The 20690-nt window shown below is 43.6% G+C and overlaps 1 protein-coding gene across 7 annotated transcripts in view; it reads right to left on the reverse strand.

Annotated features, from left to right (window-relative positions):
* Positions 1 to 20690, reverse strand: part of EVL (Enah/Vasp-like) — a 241172-nt gene that overhangs the window by 82007 nt on the left and 138475 nt on the right. For all 7 annotated transcript variants that reach the window (XM_084838859.1, XM_084838889.1, XM_084838839.1 and 4 more), the window contains exons 2-3: positions 11739 to 11907; positions 8401 to 8581 (exon numbers count right to left, since the gene is read on the reverse strand). In XM_084838859.1, coding sequence (XP_084694985.1) covers positions 8401 to 8581; positions 11739 to 11907 — 350 coding nt within the window. The remainder of the gene's footprint in view (positions 1 to 8400; positions 8582 to 11738; positions 11908 to 20690) is intronic.

Here is a 20690-nt window from a genome sequence, read left to right on the forward strand (position 1 = left end):
AAGTGTTTTGATCTTTTTGCAAAAAACTCTCTCATCCTATCTTAACTGCATCCAAAGTGTCACTAAAGATGAAAATTTTTCAGACACTTGGAGGCAATGTTGCATATCGGTAATTGTCTATGGAACACGTATTTCTTTTCTGTGTCCCACCACAGGCTCCGGTTTTGCAGTCTCTCTTAGAGCTTCATGGAAAAGCCAAACCAAGTCCCCAGAAATGCAGCCTAACCAATGCTGCAAAATCATTTTGTTATGATGACTTTGTACAGGTGCCATTCTTACTAGGCAGTGCCCATTACAAACTCCTCTCCTTTAATACAAAGAGCACCTTTGGAAATATTTCTAAAGGGATTTCTAAAAAATGAAATGAAATGATGGGGGCATATCCACACATTGCTTTTTTCTAGCGCTTTTAAAAGTGTAGGTTAGCCTTACAGGTGAAACTGACTAGATCAAATAGTACTCTGGACTAGTCAATTCCATCTGCATCTCTTTTGCATTCTGAAGAACTAGGGAAAGTTCCTAGTTATTTAGCTCCTAATTAGGAAAACAGAGTCCAAAGGTCTCTTCCTTGTAGCAAGGCTCACACTATACATTTGTACTGTTATTAAGCTATCCATGCTGGATCACAGTAGCCACAGTAGCCACGATCATCTGTAGCAGGGCTGTCGAACCTCTTACAGCCCGAGGGCCCCATTCAATTTTAGAGAAGCTCTTTGGGGGCACATTCCAGTGGTCTCCCTCAGGTCTCTTAACTGCCAGCCCCTCCTCCTCGTTAGGATCTTGCACTCCTATAGTTTCACAACCCCCTGGCTATTATCCATATGATTAAACTGCAGCTGGGCATCCTCCCCTCTGTCGCTGCTATTCTCAGGCATCTCCTGCTCCTGCCAGCTTGGCATGACGACAGCACCTCCCCCTCCCTGTCTGACTCCAAATCGGTTCCTATGTCTCCTTGGGGTGTGCCTGCAGAAGCACTGGGCCAAATCCCTACAATTACAACCCTTGACTTGACACACGTCTGTGTGCTTCCCATGATATGGTACCTGTAAAAAAGGAAATGGTGTCATGGCGGTGAGAAGGGGGGGATAATTGGAATCCCACCTTAGGGATTCTAGATTCGTGTCATAAAGATGTTCCATTCAGGAAACTCTTGCAGATCACTACAAAAATAAAGACCATATGCTTATGTCAAATTAAAACTGCAAGACTACCTGGAGGTATGGCTAATGTCATCCGTGCATAAAGTGAAGCGTATTATATTCTTTGACAATACATTTGAGCAGTCATGAAGGTTGTGCTCAGCAGAAACAAGTTTCTATTTTAACAGGAACGCTGTCATATGATGGCACTGCAGGACAAGAAAAAACAAGGAACTCTCCCTCAGGATTTTTGTGCCCTCCACGTTGAATGTCAAAACATTACACTGAGTTCAAGTGAAGGGGGGAGGGGGGAAGGCCCTTGTCAAGGCTTTACTATGGAGCAGTGTGTTCCTCAATACAGACTAGCAAGAAAACCCATCGGAATGGTCTAGCAGAGCAACCCTTGGATGGAGCACTACTATTAGCTTACTCAAAACAGTACTTTCATGGCATAACGGAATGGTTTAAGGGCTGTTCGCCATTTATTTAAGACTGTGGCTACTGGGCATTGCTGTCACAACACTAGCACTATTGGTGTTGTAGTGGCACAAACCAACACTACTGCGATGTCATTAGCGCTTGCTAAGCAAAGGGAAAAAGCGGTGATTTGCTGCCGAATTTCAGTGGCAAATCACCATTTTTTCCCTTTGCCTACAAAGTGCTAATGATGTTGCGCTAGCACTGTGTCAACACTAGATACTGCCCACTGGATTGGACTTCCCCATCCTCTCCCCCCGCTGCAGCCCCCTCCACACACACCAAATCTGCTGTGGTGGAACCCTTCAGCGCTGATTTGGGGGGCATGGAGGGGGGAGGGAGAAATCCATTCCTTGAGAAGAACGACACAACTGGATACGACCCACATTTCTGGAGAATTTCTAAACATATTCTGTAATTTTAAAGTAAAATATATTTTCCCAAGATGTTTTTAATTGCTGAAAAACTGGACACCACTGTCCTAACATTCTAAATTTAAAGTTGACATGCCACCCTAAGAACGTACTGTTTCCAAAAGGTTCTGCTGAAGTTAAAACAAACAGACCCTACTAAAAGCACACTGAGTGCTAAGAATTCTTCCTGCTATCCCACTCCATCACATAGATTAATTTAGGCCATACAAGTGGGTGTCTGAGTTAAGTAAGTAGTGGGGGTGATGCTGCCAAACACTTGACTGAACTATGTAGGGCTTGCAAACACCTAAATATTAAGTGTTGGGAAGCCAGTATTTGAAGCAAACAGATGTTAAAAATAGGACATTCAAGAATATTTTAAGTAACTGAAGTCATCAATGTGATGTATTTACTTCTTTCTCCAGTGTTGTGTTTATGTTGCACTTTCTATATTATGGCTTTCTGTAACTAGCCTCTCCATGTTTTTAGCCAGAGCTTTACACAGGTCTGAGACAACAAAACAAGTCCTCCTTTCTAGGAAAATGGAGGACAATATACATGTAGGTCTATACATTTGTGAATGGATTTTATATTTTGCATTTTGCAAGAAACTGGTTTTTTAAAATTGTGATCACAATAAGGATCCACAATGAAATCTCCAAACTTTCTTGTATTAAATATCATAACAACAACCTGAGTTTGGAAACACACAAATTGGCTTTTCTTTATCTTCGGGCAAACTCACACAACCATTTTGATTCAATGATGACAGGAGCAAGGCAGGGGAAGCACTATGGTGAATGCTAACTCTATTTATACTTTGAAAAAATTGCCAAATTATGTCTGATCTGGGCCTTGTAATCAGGGTACCCACTGCAACCAGGATCTGAAACCAGGATTTGAGGCTTGTTTGCAAATCCTGAACAAGAAGGAACCTGGTAAGCATTAACCAGGGTTAGCATCAGTGCAGATGTAACTCTTGACCATGGTCAAGGCTGACAGGAGAAGGGCACTCTTGCATTCAAGCGAAAAGGGGCTGGGGAGGGAGCATGCAACTCTTCAGACCACTCCTGATTTCTCAACCATGGTTAGAGACTGGGAAAGCTATGTCTGTGCTATGTTGGATAAAACGAATAAATGCTAGAGAGCACAAACCTGCTATAACCAACCCAGAATTCTAATGTGCATTCAAAAGTCTTACATACATTTCATTACAATGTATTCATGTGTATTGTAACCTGGATCCGAATATACAATGCATTAAGGCATTGCCTGAGCTCACTTGAATTGCCAGCACCCACCAACATACTCCTAAAATGGCTGAAGTCTAGGTAATTTTAGACCCTGGACTTAAACCATAGCAATTTCATCACTACAGGAATATCATGGAGTTTGCTTCTGCTGTCCCAATGCCCTCATCACTTGCGGTTCTCTAAGTAATCACTTGGGGTTCCCCTGGGCTGCAGGGCCCTGGATTTTGGCCCCCAGATGCAGCCCTAGCTGCACCACTGCTAGTTAGTCGGAGTTAGTCTGCCAGCTCACGGATTTTCCAGGTTTTCCCCCCTCATAAATAGAAAATTGTGCAAATTGTGGTTGCAATTTGCATAATTTCTGCAAATTGCAGCCATAATTTGTTTAATTTGCACAAATTGTGGCTGTAATTTGCACAGATTTAGCAAATAATGGCTAAAATTTTAGCAAATTATGCAAATTGCAGCTGTAATTTGTACAACTTTCTATTTACAAGGAGGAAAGAATGAAGAAAGTTCCTAGACTTCGGGAAAAGCCTGTGGCTTGATTTGTGAATGCAAGCCAAACCAGGTGGGCAACAGAAATCCGTCGGACCCCCAAAGGGCCAGAATTTCAAATGATGGACATCCCCAAATCTTTATAGCAACCCTGTAAAGTAAGTCAGTATTATCTCCCATACTGCAGATGGGGAGATTGAGGCTGAGAGAGAGCAGCTTGCCTAAGGCCACTTAGTAAATTCATGGCAGAGATGAGATTTGAACAAGGGACTTCCTGATTTGTAATTTAGGGTGCAATCCTATGCCTGTTTAGACAGAGAAAAGGCCTACAACTCCCAGCATGCCCCAGCCAGCTTTTCTCTGTCTAAACAGGCATAGCATTACTCCCTTAGTCTCTTAACCAGTACCCAACACCAGCTCTTAATCCTATTAATCTCCAAAGAGACGTACAGCACAATCCTATTCTCTTATGGGACTTATTCTCTTACTGTGAAGGATTGCAGCTTTATAACATCAAGTACTGAAGAGTGCAGGTTACAGACTCTTCAGCAACTTGGTTCAAGATGTATCGAATAAAATCAAACATAGTAAATACAGAAACTGAAAAAGGCAGACAAATTGAAGGTTTCCACAGGAAAACCACAAATAAGTAGTGAATATAGTGAAAAGACATAAAGTTAACACTGTATAAAGTACAAGAACCAAAATACTTCTCAGTTTTAAAAACAAATTATCTTCCTTTCAGCAAATAGTGCTATTTTGAATAAACTTTCCCCTAATAGCTTCTGGAATCAGCATAAAGCATTAGCACTCTTAATACAGTAACTTTCTCTTTCCCATTTAAAAACAACTGCTTTACAAGCAGGAGCCAAAACACCAAATCCAGCCATTGGGAATAGAGGGGAACAACAGTAAACATGCAAGGCCTCTAATGCACTCGGAACCACAGATGCAGAACCTTGCCAAAATAAATGTTGCAGCACCTTAAAGACTAATAAAGCAATTCAAGGGTAGTGGTGGTGGGGAGATTCCAAAGTGGAGCTATTGATACTTCATAAGCCCTGACAGTTTGCTATAGCCAGGGCTGAAGGTGGTGGCAGGGATATTTTTTAAAATGTTTCCTTCTGTTGACTCCAATGGAAGGCAAATCACTATGCTAGCTCTAGGGCTGGCATAATATTGGATCATTTGGGGAAATGTCTCAGAGGGCCAAAGGGGGGCTTAGGGCATGCCTAACATGACCCTGGAACCCACAGAGGGGCCATAGCTCAGTGACAGAGCACATGCTTTGTATGCAGAGGGTCCCAAGTTCAATCCCTGGTAATGCTTGGAGATGGTAAGGCTGCTGCCAGTCAGTTAAAGCTGCTGCCAATTCATGTTGACAACAGTGGACTAGAAGGACTCAGTGATCTGATTCGGTATAAAGTAAAGTAGCTCTGATTCCTATGTAATCCCTTGTTTTTGCCCTCACTTATTTTGCCCTGGCAGAATACTAGTGGCGGGACATTCACGCCCATGAACCTTTCCCAGGTGTCTCTGGTGGTACAAGTGCCATCCGCACCAGCAGGCCTCCCTCTCTGCCAGTGAAGCAGCACTTACGCCACTTCCTACAGCTTGTCAGATAGCCAAATGCCAGCTGTAGGACTGCTGCCTAACAGGTTTATTACGGCATAAGTGTTTGTGGATCGAAGCCCACTTCATGAGGTGTGTGAAGTGTAATCCTCAGTTGGCAGATGTATGTCTACACATGGGCACGAGGGGGGGGGGATGTAAGCAGTGAGGTCAAAAGACCATGAAATGTAAAGGGAAAGACTGGGTACCATGCAAAGCTGGAATATATACAAGATAAGTACAATGACTGGAGATTTATTACTGTGCATATCTTATAAGCATCTGAACTTTGCATAGCAATGTCACAGACTAACTCTTGCATTTCATGACCTTTTGGCCCCACTATACATCACCTTTTTTTTCTCTGTACCCATGTATGTCTGTGTATGTGTGTTCTTATATCTGCCAATTGAGGATCATGTTTCTAAGGAAGTGGGCTCCAGTCTGAAAAAGCTTATGCCACAAAATCAGTCATCTTTTACATTGCAGCGAGATTCTTTTTTGGTTTGCTTTAACAGACTAACATGGCTGCCCTTCTGGAATTGTACCTTGTAATCAATCAATCCATCCATCACTCACTCTTTATTTGCTTAAAACCAAAGGCCACTGCAAAACAGAAGAGAATGTAGTTTGGGCAGGGCGGGGTGGGGCGGGGCGGGGCGGGGCGGGGGGACGGGACAAATCCATAACAAAGGATCAACTCAGATAATCTCCACTAGTAATAAACTAATGTACGATTATACATAATTTTGTCTATTTTTAGAAGCACCCATTGCAGGTAACAAAACTTGGTATATTACATATTTGTTCTGAACAGCCAAAAGCATGGCGATTTTCTCAAAACGTGACATCGCAGGACAAGAAAGTAAACTGGCTTCTCCCAGCAACAATATATCGTTGTGAGCTATCCCTGTTGTAGCGCGGCTTGGTCTTGAATGGGCCATTAAGGCCCATTAGTTTTACAAAAGACCTGCTCCTGGTGGAGATTAAAATGGCTAGCACTGATTTTTGTTTTTTAATACAGATCAACACAATGGCTTGCATTTTGGAGGCATGGTTACGGGGACATGATGAGCACATGCACTTCAAAACTTACTACTAGTCTACTACACCACTGACTTGGACTAGCTGCTCCTTCACAGTCTTAACTTCTCCCAGGGTTCTTGCAAGGACCAAATAGGCACTGTGCCAGCCCTGCACTGTAATCAGCTGGAGCAAATGACACAGGATCCTCTAAAGCGGATGGAGGAGAAGTAGGAACTTAACTACAGCTACCCGAGTTGACCTTCTGACAATCAGCTGGCAACCAGTCCTCTTAACAGCCCAGAGACAGTCAACTGAACTCATGAAGAACAACTTTTGACTCTAACATAAGCCTTTATTATGGCAGTCAATATAGTACTTAAGAGCATACACTGACATTTGGAATGTTCGACTTTTGGTCTTACTGGGTCATGTTACGCACAGCCACATACTGTACATATGTTCTTCCTCTATGGAAGGCAGCTGGGTCAATGTTTGCAGCTGAGAGCAAATATACTTGAAGAAACTTGAGCTGTCAGTTTTAACATATACACTTCCACAAGGTTCATAAGGCTACAGACCTAAACATGTTTACTTCACACTGGGTCCCACTGATTTAACTGAACTTGGCTTCCAAAGAAGCATGCTTCAAAAACACATCTACCTACACTTTGCACGATTAGCATGGTTAAAAATCAACGATGGGCTACCACTTAGGAAACATATCTGAAGAATGCACAATCTCAAGTTTAGCCTTCAGAATCAACCACTGAATGTCTGGGAGATAGCCACACAAGCCATTCTAGAGAACAATATAAGATAAAGTAAACAAGCTGTTACAGTCAGACGTTTCTTTGTAAATCGAGGCTCTGCCAACACAATATGTTTAAGGATTCTGATGCCAGAAGCCCATTTACAACCAGCATTGGTGCCACTGCACCAGTTGCTTCACACCTGCAGTGATGCAGTTGCACCTGAGCCACCTTGCATTCAGCTTTCCAAGTAGTAAGGGCAAAAGAGCTTTTTATTTTCCCAGGCATTTTAAGAACTGTTCTTAGTGCTTTTAGATCAGGGGTTCTGAACCCCTTTCAGACCGAGGGTGAATTCAATTTCAGAGAAGCTCTCAGGAGCCACTTTCCAGTAGTGGATGGGGCCAAAGCCAAAGAGGACAGAGCCAAATACCAAGAATACCAGCATATTTTAGCTTACGGTTTTTACAACCAGTAACTACGCCTTACGAGAGGCATTTCAACCATTTTAGAATGGGGAAGAAAGCCAGGAAACCACCAAATTATAGGTGGAGGAACAGGAACCACCTGTTATGTGGAGAGGGGTTGGCCATCAGGAAAAGCCTGGAGGGCCAGATTAGGACCCCAGGTAGGATGGATTTGGCCCCGGGTTGAAGGTTGAACACCTTTGTTTTGGTTCTTCACACTGTTTTATTTTGCTGCTGGTTTTACTTTGGTTCTATATGCTAAATTCCTTTTACTCCTTGCTGCTAGCTTTCTTATGTGCTATTTTCACCATTGTTTATTGTTCGGTATTCTATGTTTCTAATTTACCTATACACTGCTGAGAGAACTCAGCTTATTGGGCAGTCTACAAATTAATTAATAAATAGCAATAAATAAATAGCAAGGATTTCTCATGGAACATGCACTTTGACCCTAAGTTTCCAAGGATGGTGTTTTTAGCCACAGCTAAAGTAGCCTGCCAAGATGTGAAGTCTGCAGTGTTGTTCTCATACAGTTTAGCATCACTCCCTAAAAGCTTGCCCCGGAACAGGGGAAAAAATGTACGTTTTAAAAAAGTAAACTGCCAACTTGACTCTAACAGCATGACATCTGTCTTCACCCTTACTTGTTTTAGAATGAAAGGTAAATCCTGTGCAAATGAATGAGGCAAATAAACACTGACACTGCTGAATGACAACAGAGGAGGCACATGCTGAAGAGAGAGAAAAAGGACAAAGGTGATTGCTCATCTTACCTCCATCTTGCTGCGAGTTCATTATATTCAGAGCAAACAGCATTGCATTTGAGAATGTGGTGGCCTCTTCCTTACTAGCGAAGTTCAGTCCATAAACCTGCCGCGCATCACGCCACTGATGGAATGTTGGCGTTGCCTGATTGTACTTCAGTCCTTTCACAATTGAATAATTAATCACTACCTAAAATTGAAATGGAAGAGATGGACGGTCACTCAAATGAGAGAGAGAGAGAGAGAGAGAGAGAGAGAGAAAGAAAGAAAGAAAGAAAGAGTTTTAATAATGGTTTTATGTGCTGTTGTTATTTTAATGTTACATGATGTTGTTTTGCTTTTATTGTTTAACAGCTTGTAATTGTATTACATTTCCTTTAGCAATTGGGTTTGTAAGCAGCCTTCAGTAAGTAAATACCCCCAAAGCCAGGTTAGAAGTTTATTAAATAATAATAAATTAACAACCACTGCAGAAGAGAGAAAGGATCACTGTATCCTTTTGAGAACCTCTTCCCCTGACGATATGATACATGGAAGACGTCACAGAAAAGGTGCTGATTTTCACACCTCTTAATTTTAATACTTTATCAAATTTCATAGCTGAGAGCAAAAAAAAAAGGGGGGGGAAGGAAGGAAGGAAGGAAGGAAGGAAGGAGAAAAAGAGGCATCCTGAAACCTGGTTCCTGTCTGTCTATAGCAACCTTCCAGATGGATGCATCGGAATATAATTCCCATCATCCCTAGTGGCCATGCTGGCTGGGGGTGATGGGAGTTTAGTCCAATGATCTGGAGGGAACCAGGTTACTTTAGGGTGGTCTACAAGGAACCAAGCATGGACTCTGAAATATTTAGCCCCCACTTCAATAGTCTCCCAAGAAAATGTATCCTACAGAAGTTAATGGGAACCAAAACTTTTGAAGAGAGATGCTATTTTGGTGGTATGGTTTTTACTTATTTTTCTTTTTTCTTTATTTCATATTATTGTATAATTAGAATTTCCATAAAAATGTAGGTTTTGCACCCTGTGCTTATTTATCTATATTATTATTTCAGATTTACACGCTGCTTGAGTTCCACTATGTGGCCCTTGGGTTTAAAGAACCAAGACAGCTTAAAACAAAAACATTTAAAACATAATTAGGACACAAATAACATACCATTATCAAAATACAATATCAGAACAAAGCAAAGCATCCTGTGTGTCTACACATACACACACATCTGAAATATATAGAAAGGGTTTTGCCCTCTTTCTAAAAGCCAAGAGAACGTGCAAGGGTCCACAAATTTTGCTTTGTATTACTAGCCATCCATTACATCTGACTGCTACTGCCTCCACTGAGTCCTGTGTGCACGCCAGAGGACTGGAGGAAAGGGAGGGGTCTGGCAGGGAACACACTGAGGAAGGGGGAAGTCATGAGAGAGATTTGCATTGGCTCTGCCTTCTTCAAAAGCCCCATGCAAAGTGAAATAAGACTCATCCCTTCCCAGAGTCTTCCAGCACATGCTGGTCTTTTGCAGAAGCAGCACGTGTCTCTCTCACCACTCCCCCCCCCCCGCCCACTCTGTGCCTTTGATCTAGTTGCCATCTAGACAGATTTGAAAACTACTGTGGTTTCTGTGTTAGACAATGGGCATTTGTGTGTGCGTGCTAGAAATCATGTTTCTCTCCTTCAGAGAAGAGTTGAGTGGTGGTGGTGGTTTGTTTTTGTTTTTTTAAAAAATCCATGCTTTGGAAAGGTATTTTGGAGATAGATAGACAGACAGACAGACAGACAGACAGACAGAAACATGATAGCAGGAAAGAAACACAGGAAGTTTGTTTTATACTAGGTCAGACCATTTGTCCATCTAGTCCAGTATTTCACCAGGGTCTTGGGTAGAGAAGGATCTTTCCCAGCACCTCCTACCTGATCCTTCTGATTCCAGATGCCAGGGATCGAACCTGGGTCTTTCTGCATGGAAAGCAGGTGCTCCACCACTGAACTACAATCTCTCCCAACCAGGCCTGCGCAAGGCTCGGTCAATGCTGTGGAGCACCAGTGACCTACACAGCTCCTTGTTTCTTCCCCTGCCAGCCCATCCATAGATTGGTTCCTGACTTTACAGGCCAGCTACCCCTAACCTCAGCATGCACCCCACTTTCTATTCCACATTATTTGTTTCCCTCCATTTGCCACAAGTCCTTCAAACACACATGCAGCTTGGAATTGGAGTACGTTATGCAAGATAGGTAGATGCATGCAAGAGAGGAGGGAAAAGGCTGTAGCTCAGCGGTAGAGCACACTCTATACATACAGAAGGTTCCTGGTTCAATCCCTGGCATCTCCAGGTATTTCTTTCATTTTCTTCTTTTTTAAATGTATAAACCACCCTTCATCTGGAGAATCCCAGGGTGGTGTACACAACATTGAAAACAAATAACAAATCCACTATAAAAACCATACAATTACACATTAAAAACCAAACAATAACTTAAATGTTAAATTTTAAAATATTAAAATTCAAATGGTCAAATGTCTGGGCAAAAAGAAGCATTTAACTTGGCCCTGAAAATAAAACAAAGCCAGGGCACCACCACAGAGAAGGCCTTTTCCTTTGTAAATGCATAGGTAGGGCCAGAAAAGGCTGTTGCTAGAAAACTTTGGAGAGCCACTGCCAGTCATCTGAGATATTTCTGAGCTAGATGGTCCACTGGTCTGACTCAGTCTAAGGCAACTTCCTGTGTTCAATGTACACAACGGGCAGAATCCAACAGGCCACCAATACCCCCGTCAATTCTCTTCCACGCTGCACAGGTAGCCCCCATCGCCTGTACAACTGCAATTTGGCACTCCCAGGGCAACCTGAAATGAACGGCAAAGCTGGTTACTGGAAAGAGGCAGGTCAGAGAAACTCGCATAAGGGGGCTCCACCAACCTGCCTTTTTCCAGAAATGAGCATTTCCTCTTGTTTGGGGGCTTCCCCTAGGAAGTGCTAAATCTCCCTTGTGTAAGCAGTGGGTCCCAGTTGCGCAACAGAATTGGCGGGACCAACTGCTTGTGGGAGGGAATCAGCGGGACGAAAAGGAATTGGCAGGGTCCCTTGGATTCAGACCAATGTATTCCACCCTTCCCTAAGCTGGTGTCCTCCAAATGTTTTGGGCAACAAAACATCCCAGCATTCCTGCCCATGCTGTCTGGAGATGATGGGGCTTGAAGTCCAAAACATCTGGACAGCATCAGGTTGGAGAAGGCTGAGGTATTCTGACCACAGAATAAAGAGACATTTAAAAAAATGAAGCACAGAACAGCTACAGGCCTCTAAAAACATAGAAGGGGGGAAATGTGAAAACCACAATTACTCACTTGCTGATCTTGTAGTTTAACTCCGACTACTCTAAACGTGTTACTGGCAGTGTTGTGGTAGATGTTGATTCGGCTGAAGCCTTGTTGGCCAGGCTTTATTGGCACCCATTTCTTACTGGTATCGTCATAGACCATAACTGATGCCCGGGCTTGGCAAATACTCTGTTCACTGAAAAGGAAACAAATAAGCATACACTATAAGCCAACGACAAGCATGACATCCATGGCGCATTTAATAGTTTGAGACACGGATGCTTGAAGATTTCATTCGGTCCACATTTTTGAGAACAAGCCTGACTTACACTTCCCAGACTAATACATGGATCAGAGTGCCGTCATCCTTTGGTTTTTGTACTCCCCAAAACAGTTCTCAGCTCAAGAAACTTACCAAAATGCATGCAAAAAGGTGTATCTTAGGAGGAAACCCAACAAAAATACCTATTTTAGGACAAAATGCATTCAAAAATGTGTGCCTTGTGAAAAAATACGCTCATATTTAAATGTGAATTTGTGTATTTAAAAAAAAACAATTCACAGTTCGATGTGGAATCAAGATGGAGTGGATTTATGAATGAACACATGGGAAGCTGACACAGACCAGAAATAGACTGATCTGTCCACCCCTGCTATGAGTAAGAAACAGAGTATTTTACTATAACATGTTATGATATTCCATGTTATGAAGTTGTTTGTTGAGTATGGAGGGGCCTCAGTGGAGTACGTATTTTACATGCAGGGTCAATCTCTGACATTTCCAGGTAGGGCTAGAAAAACCTCCTGTCTGAAGCCCTGATGAGATACTGCTGGTCAGGACAGACCAGAGGTGGGAAACCTCTTTCAGCCTAAGGGCCAAATGACGTTTTGGAGAAGCTCTCGGGGACCACATTCCAGTGATGAGGGTCAAACTACACTTGATATTCAGTCACGTACTTAAACAGCATGACCACTTTCATTTTTGAGAAAAAGAAGCTGTGGGGCCCTGATCCTCAAGCCATTTTCCTGCTCCCGCTTGGCTGCTTTTTGCCCCTGAAAGTGTGATATCCACCTTTGTTTCCTCTTGAACGTAACCCAAAGGGGCTTACATGGTCCTCTTCATTTTTATCCTCGGAACAACCCTGTGAGGTATATTAGGCCAAGAGTCAGTGACCCAGTGAGCTTCATGGCCAAGTGAGGACTAGAACCCAGGTCGCCTGAGTCCCAGTCCAGCCCTCAGACCACTACACCACACTGGCCTTATACAGAATCAGGCCATAACTCTCACTTGCCCAGTATTGTCTATTCTGATTAACAGAAGCTCTTCAAGGCTCAGGCACATGTTGTTCTCATCCCAGAGATAATTTCATTGGTGATGATAGGGATTGCTCCACTAAGATATGGCCCCTGCCCAGTTTAGTGCATTTAGAGCTTTTTGAAAACTTGGCCCTGCTGTACTGGCTTCCATACACAAGGACTGTTAGTTGTATGGGACTTCAGGGACTCTGGATTTATTTACATTTGTTTATTTAATTATATTTATGACTCACTTATACTAAAGAAATTTCTAAGTGACGTACAGAGGAGATTACCTTCCTGGGAATGCCTCCTGGAAGAAGTATGTTGTTAGCTGCCACTGAAAACCCAGAATGTTAGTACCTGCCTAATCTGTAGCGGTAGGCAGTTCCATAGAGTCGGTGCTATGACACTAAAGGCTGAATTCTGAGCCAAGATGGACGGAACCTCCAAAATCTGAGAGCCAGTGTGGTGTAATGGTTAGACTGTTGGACTAGGAGCTGAGAGATCCATTCTAGTCCTCACTTGGCCATGGAAGCTGGGAGACTTTGGGCCAGTCACAGACTCTCAGCCCAACCTACCTCACAGGATAAAATGGAGAGGAGGATTATGTACCCTGCTTTGGGTTCCTTAAGGAGGAAAAAAGAAGGGATATAAATGTAATAAATAAACAATAAATAAAATCTTGGGTACCACTGGAAGGGTATCTCCTGATAAGTGCAACAACCAAACAGGCTGGAAAGGGATCAGGCAATTTCTTCAGTATTCTGGTCCTGAGTTACTTAACACTTTGTAAAGACATACTAGATCCTTAAACCTATCCTGGCAGCATATAAGTACCCAGTGCTGTTCCCTCATTGTATATTTAATATGCTGACCGTCTCCAGGTCAAATGCCAGGTAGGCTGTCCATTGCTCCAACCTTTCGCTCATAGATCTTAGGAAGAGTTGCTGTTTTTAAATAGCTGCTAAGTAAACCAAAGAAATCAAACACACACACGAAGCTACTACTGGTAATGACCCAGAATAATGACATATTTAAGGTGCCATAATATCCATTTGTTCTAATAATTATTTTTTTTAATATTGGTTTTCTTTGGCAAATTCAAAGCAGCATAGAAATGAGATGCTTGCCGGTATATTCACAAATTTAAAAAACTGTATTTTGAGGTATTCCATTATAATCCATTTAAATGTGCAATACAAAGGAACAATACGAATTCATTTAGACCCATTAAATGAACTAATGTACCATTAAAATGAAATAATTTTCGTAACCCAAATTAGCACGTGGGCAGGACATCAAAAGCCAACCAGAACAAGCAAGTCTCAGCAGTCTCCTAAACAATATTAACTCAGGCTTTTGAAGAGAGCATTCACTCTGCTTTCTTCCAGATTGAAGGAAGAACCATTTCTTTTGCAAAAGCTTTCTTGAACCACCCTACTGGAACATCAGTGCTTTAACTTATGGCCAAACTATAGGTTGTGGGTACCGAGCCTCGCTCAGCCTGGTGCCCACTAGATGTGTTGGACTGCAATTCCCATGATTCTCAGCCAGCATGGCCACTGGCCTGGGAATTATGGGAGCTGCAGTCCAACGCATCTAGAAGGCACTAGGTTGGGGCAGGCTGACTTAGAAAGTGGTCTCACTGAACAAGCAATGGGCTGGGACTGATTCTGAACAGAGAAGTGGCAGATCGGAAGAGAGAGGTTGAATTTTCCCTTTGCCCACCACTCCCCCTCCTCCAGAATCCTCCCTCTCTAGTCCAAGAGGGCAGTGAAAAGAAAAAGTAGCGGGCAGAGAGAGATAGGGGGTTTAGCACTTCTTTGCTTCAAGTTACCCCCACCTCACTACTTCAGCGCAACCTGCATTCTAAGACACAGGGCGCCACCATAACAGGTAGAAAAATCTTTAGTGGGGAAGACACTTTTGGATGGGCAATGTAACCAGGGAAAAGGATGTCATGCCCCCATTGGAAGATTCCTCCGAGGAAGAAGGGTGAGAGGCCCCAACTGAGGATAATGTGCAGGTCCTGCAAAGGCCTGCACTATGAGAGGGGGCTGAGCCCATGGAGGAGCCTGCTGGGGTCCCAGCCCCTTGGGAAGAGAGGGAGTCTGCCTCAGAGGAGGAGGCTGGGCACCCCGAAGTCCCAGGGAGTGACACCACCAGGGAGGCAAGCCCGACTCAGAGTAGTGCCAGGCTGCGGCAGAAGTTTACTTGGGAGGAAAGGTGCTCCTCATGAGTAGAGGGCCCTCCTCACAAGGAGGAGTCTCTGGAATCGACGTGAACAACTGCAGCTGGGGTTGGGTGGGACTCTGTCAGCTCTAGGATAAAAAGCCCATTAGAAGTGTACAGAAGCCAATGGAAGGACAGCTTGTGTTTGACTCTGGCTCTAGTCTGCTATCTGTGAACCTTGCCTTCTGGTTGGATCCTACTCTGTAAGTGACTTTGGCTTGGATATGACTACTCTCTCTACATAATCCCCTTTGTCTATACTGCTTGGCTATTTGTTACTTTGGATCAGATTAGGTCTGTCTGTGGGTTCTGGTTCGGCTTGCTTCTCTGTTGTACCTTCAGCCACTGACTCAGCTTAAGGCTAGCCTGGACACAGGTGGGTTGGGATAGAAGAAAGGCAGTGAAGAGGAAAGCACTTGATGGGGAACGGTTTAGTATGGAAAGGTTTAATATGTCCCTGCTGTAAAATTACCCCTTTCCCCTGCCCTAAATGTTCTGAAAAAGGACTTACAGAACAACCTTCACCAACCCGGCACTCTCCAGATGTGCTGTATTACCACGTCCATCATTTTATTCTGCTGCTGTTGTGCTTTTAATTGTATTTTTAGGGTGCAATCCTAACTAGATAGGCAGCTGCCTCCGACCCCAGAGGCGACCACCTATCCAAAGCAAGGCACGGGGGGATCATTCCCTCGCCGCCTCTCCTGCCTTGCTGTTTTTCCCTTATATGCACGTCTAAGCTTAAAACACCCTCCATGGTGCTGGGGGAAGGGCTGCAGCTCTGTGGGAGAGCACATGTTTTTGTATGCAGGATGTACCAGGTCCAATTCCTGGAATCTGCAGGTAGGGTAAGGGCAGGTGTCCTGGCTAAAACTCCTGGCAGTCAGTTTGTAGGCAGTACTGAGCTAAATGGACCAATAGTTTGACTAGGTATAAGGCAGCTTCCTATTTTTCCAAGGGTGAAATCCTATGCATGTTTAGACAGGAAACAGTGCTGGAGGGAGAATGCTGGGAGTTGTAGGACTTTTTTTTCTGTTTAAACATGAACAGGATTGGGTCCCAAATGAATAAATAAACCTTCCTTGCCAGCATGGCCAATGTCTGTGCTGGCTGGAGGTGATGACTGTAGTACATCGTCCAGGTTATGGAAAACAGATACAGTATATTTCGTGCAACCTGCAATCTAAGACACAAGATACCACCATAACAGCTAGCTTGACCTTTAAAAACAAAACCATTTAGTATGCCATTTTGTACATCTATCGGGGCTGCTGGCATGGGAACCAACGCTGTGATCCAGCCAAACCCAGACCGATGCACTGCAATGTGGAGACCTGGCAAAGCAGAAGTGGCTTTTCAGCAGCTAGCATGTCATCAAGGTAACACATGAATCAAGCCAGTTTTGGTGCTAGTAAGCAGCAGTAAATAATCTGGGTGTGCCTTTGCAGCCCAGCTGAATTAGCTCCAACTATTAAACCTTTTAAGTTGTGCCAACAAGATCTGCTTAAGCTGTTTCATATTTGCACTGAAAATATCAGCAGCAGTGACACAATGCTGAACTCATGTGTAAATATTTTGAAGGGCTTATAATGGAAATATTTCCACAATCAGAGAAGAATAACTTTAAAGGAGTAGTCTGGATTGCCGCACAGAGGAGAGCATCAAAAAGCCTTAATGCAACAGAAGCACCTTTGGGGGAAGTGGGAGTGTTATCTTTCCAATGCAGCTGCTGCAGATCAACAGCATTCACTATGCAGCCCACAGGAGACATCCACTCTGCAAGCCACATAAATGCGGCTGTACTTTTTCCACAGGCTGAGAGCCGAAGTCATCATTTCCTCCTCACTGAAATCGGTTCGTGCAGTAGAAGCCTTGTCAGACAAATGCAGACTTGTATCAGAAAAAGAACATTTCTGTGAAACTGAAGGTAGCCCTGGTAAATTATAGCTAAGGCTATAAGCAAGATCTTGTAATTAAAAAAAACCCTGCCCTTACTGTTTTTCAGTGTCTGTAGGATAACCCTGCGTGCCTAAATGCAAGAAGGTAAAACCATTATATATCCAGTTACCATGCAATAGAACACTGTATCCTAGCCTTCCTCACATGGCATTCCAGAAGGGTTGGACTTCTGAACAATGATCAGTAAGGTCCCATGGCAAGCGACGCTAATGAGAAAAGGAGTCCAAGATGGGTGGGAGCTTTTAAAAAAAATTCTCAAGGCACAATCACAAACAACTCCAACAAGAAGAAAAGGTGGAAGACAACAGAAGAAGCCAATGTGGCTTCACAAAAAGCTTAGAGATGACCTGAAAACAAAAAAGGACACATATAGGAAGTGGAAAGAAGGCCAAGTAACAAAGGAAGAGTACAGACAGGTAGCACAGAATTGCAGAGATGGCATCAGGAAGGCTAAAGCTGAGAACGAGCTGAGGTGAGGGAGGGATGCTAAAAGCAACAAAAAAGCTTTCTTCAGCTACGTGCATAGTAAAAGGCAGAGGAAAGAAATGGTGCTTCAGCTATTGAATAAGGATGGGAAAATGATAACAGATGACAAAGAAAAGGCAGAGGTGCTCAATTCCTACTTTGGCTCAGTCTTCTCCCAAAAGAGGGTCTATGACCCCCCTGGCAAAGGCCAAGTAGGGGCTTAAGGGGCAGGATTGCAGCTTGAGATCGATAGGCATATGGTCAAGGAACACCAAATTACTTTGAATGAGTTCAAATCTCCAGGGCCAGATGAACTGCATCCTAGAGTAATAAAGGAACTGAACTCTCAGAACCGCTGTCTATTCTCTTTGAGAAATCATGGAGGACGGGGGAAGTGCCAGATGACTGGAGGAGGGCTAATGTTGTCCCTATCTTCAAAAAGGGTAAAAAGGAGGAACCTGGGAACTACAGACCAGTCAGTCTAACACCAACCGTATGTAACATGTGGACCATGGGAATGCTGTAGACATACCTTGACTTCAGCAAAGCTTTCGACAAAGTGCCCCATGATATCCTGATGTGCAAACTAGCTCAAAGTGGGCTAGCTGAAACAATGATCCGGTGGATCCACAGTTGGCTACAGAATCGCACTCAAAGAGTGCTTATCAATGGGCCCTTCTCAAAGTGGGGAGAGGTAACAAGTGGGGTACTGGAGGCTCAGTCCTGGGCCCAGTGCTCTTACAAATAACATTTGTATTAATAACTTGGAGGAGGAGGTGCAGGGAATGCTGATCAAATTTGCAGATGACACCAAATTGGGCAGGATAGCTAATACTTTGGAAGACAGAAACAAAATTCAAAGTGATCTGGATAGACTGGAGCGCTGGGCAAAAAACAACAGAATGTCATTGAATAAGGATAAATGCCAAGTTCTGCACCTAGGAAAAAGAAACCCAATGCACAGTTATAAGATACGTGCCTCAACAACACTACAAGCGAGAAGGACCTTGGAATTGTCGACCACAAGCTGAATATGAGCCAACAATGTGATGTGGCTGCAAAAAAGGCCAATGCTCTTTTGGGCTGCATTAATAGAAGCATAGCTTCCAAATCCCAGGAAGTACTAGTTCCCCTCTACTCAGCACTGGTTAGGCCTCATCTGGAGTACTGTGTCCAGTTCTGGGCACCACATTTTAAGAAGGATGCAGACAAGCTGGAAAGGGTTCAGAGGAGGGCAACAAAGATGATCAGGGGACTGGAAACAAAGCCCTATGAAGAGGGACTGAAAGAACTGGGCATGTTTAGCCTTGAGAAGAGAAGACTGAGGGGAGATATGATAGTGCTCTTCAAGTACTTGAAAGGTTGTCACAGAGAGGAAGGCCAGGATCTCTGCTCGATCATCCCAGAGTGCAGGACACGGAATAATGGGCTCAAGTGACAGGAAGCCAGATTCCGGCTGAACATCAGGAAAAACTTCCTGACTGTTAGAGCAATACGACAGTGGAACCAATGACCTAGGGAGGTAGCGGGCTCTCTCACACTGGAGGCATTAAGGATGAGGCTGGACAGCCCTCTGTCAGGGATGCTCTGACTAGGATTCCTGCATTGAGCAGGGGGTTGGACTCGATGGTCTTGTAGGCCCCTTCCAACCCTACTATTCTATGATTCTATGATTACTCTGCTTCAGTCAAGAGAGACTGATGATCCCAAGCAAAAAAGGAAAAAACCCCACTCCCTTGGCAGCTGTACCTTCCATCCCTGGGGACTCATTCAGGCCAACAGACGCTCTGTTCAGTTTATCACACGGCATGTCTATTAAAAAAAAAAACGTGGATCACTTACACCATCCGAGTGAATTTTTTTAAATCTCTGTCTGTTTTAGAGCTACACACTCATAACAAGGGGCCTCAACTAGGCAAAGAGAAAACAGTTCTGTCACGGTTACTTTAGGATTTATGCTTCAATGTTACTTCTGTTGCTTCTGCATGGATCAGGGCGAGGTGGGATAATTTACAATCCAAATTAGCCTCAAGGAGCCAGAGGCCATCTCAACTTCACAGAGCTGTAAGTCTGAAATAACTCTGCTGAGTTCACCACACTTTATTCTTGCAAGAGTGATGTGGCAGAAAGACAGGTTAAATAATTAATTAACAGCCCTGTTAGGGAGGAATCCTTCAAAGTTTAGGTCAAACTTCTCACAAAAAATGTATGTGCAATACAGTGTCTTACACTGCAGTCCTATACATCTTTACTTAGAAGTAGACCCACTAAGTGCAGTGGGGAAGTGTATATAGAATTGTCAATCATCTGTCAGATGCTCTGACTTGGATTCCTGCACTGAGCAGGTGGTTGGACTTGATGGCCTTGTAGGCCCCTTCCAACCCTACTATTTTATGATTCTATGACTACAACTCCCAGAATCCTCTGGACTTGTGGTCCAACACATCTGGAGGGCACCAGGCTGGGGAAGGCTGTTCGATGAACTGGACCATTGCAGTTATCATGCAATGGGGCATTGCACAATAAATGTATCCAGTTATCGTGCAGCGTGCTGTTCTAATGTCCTCTCCTTGAAATAAAAAAGGGCTAGATGTGCACTCTGGTGTACCAAAGACACACCCCTTGCAAAGTGGGGTCTTGCACAGCAGCTGGAAGTGACTAATTTCTAGGTGAAGTCTGGACAATGCTTTTATCAGGCTAAAAACTGATATAAAAAGAGCTTAAAGAGCATCCGTCAGCTGAGAGTTAAGCCCAGCTTCACAACTGAAATGACCGACGTGCATTGCATGCTAATGAACTGAATGCTGTCTCAGCTCTCAGTCTTCTCCTTCCAAATACACTTGTAGGAGGACTGTCTACTTATATATTTTTTTCAGTTTGTGCATTTAATCCATTCATTTGTCCTATTACTTTTTGAGGGGATTTAAAAAAAAAGATGAAATCTGCTCCAGAGATGGGGCAAGTGTCTTGGTAACATCATAGGAGGGTCAAGTGATCAGCGCCAGGCATAGCTGAGTTCTGATT

The sequence above is a fragment of the Heloderma suspectum genome, chromosome 1 (assembly GCF_057233095.1).
Source record: "Heloderma suspectum isolate Gila_16-S chromosome 1, 16-S_ref, whole genome shotgun sequence".
In the NCBI taxonomy this organism is placed as follows: domain Eukaryota; kingdom Metazoa; phylum Chordata; class Lepidosauria; order Squamata; family Helodermatidae; genus Heloderma; species Heloderma suspectum.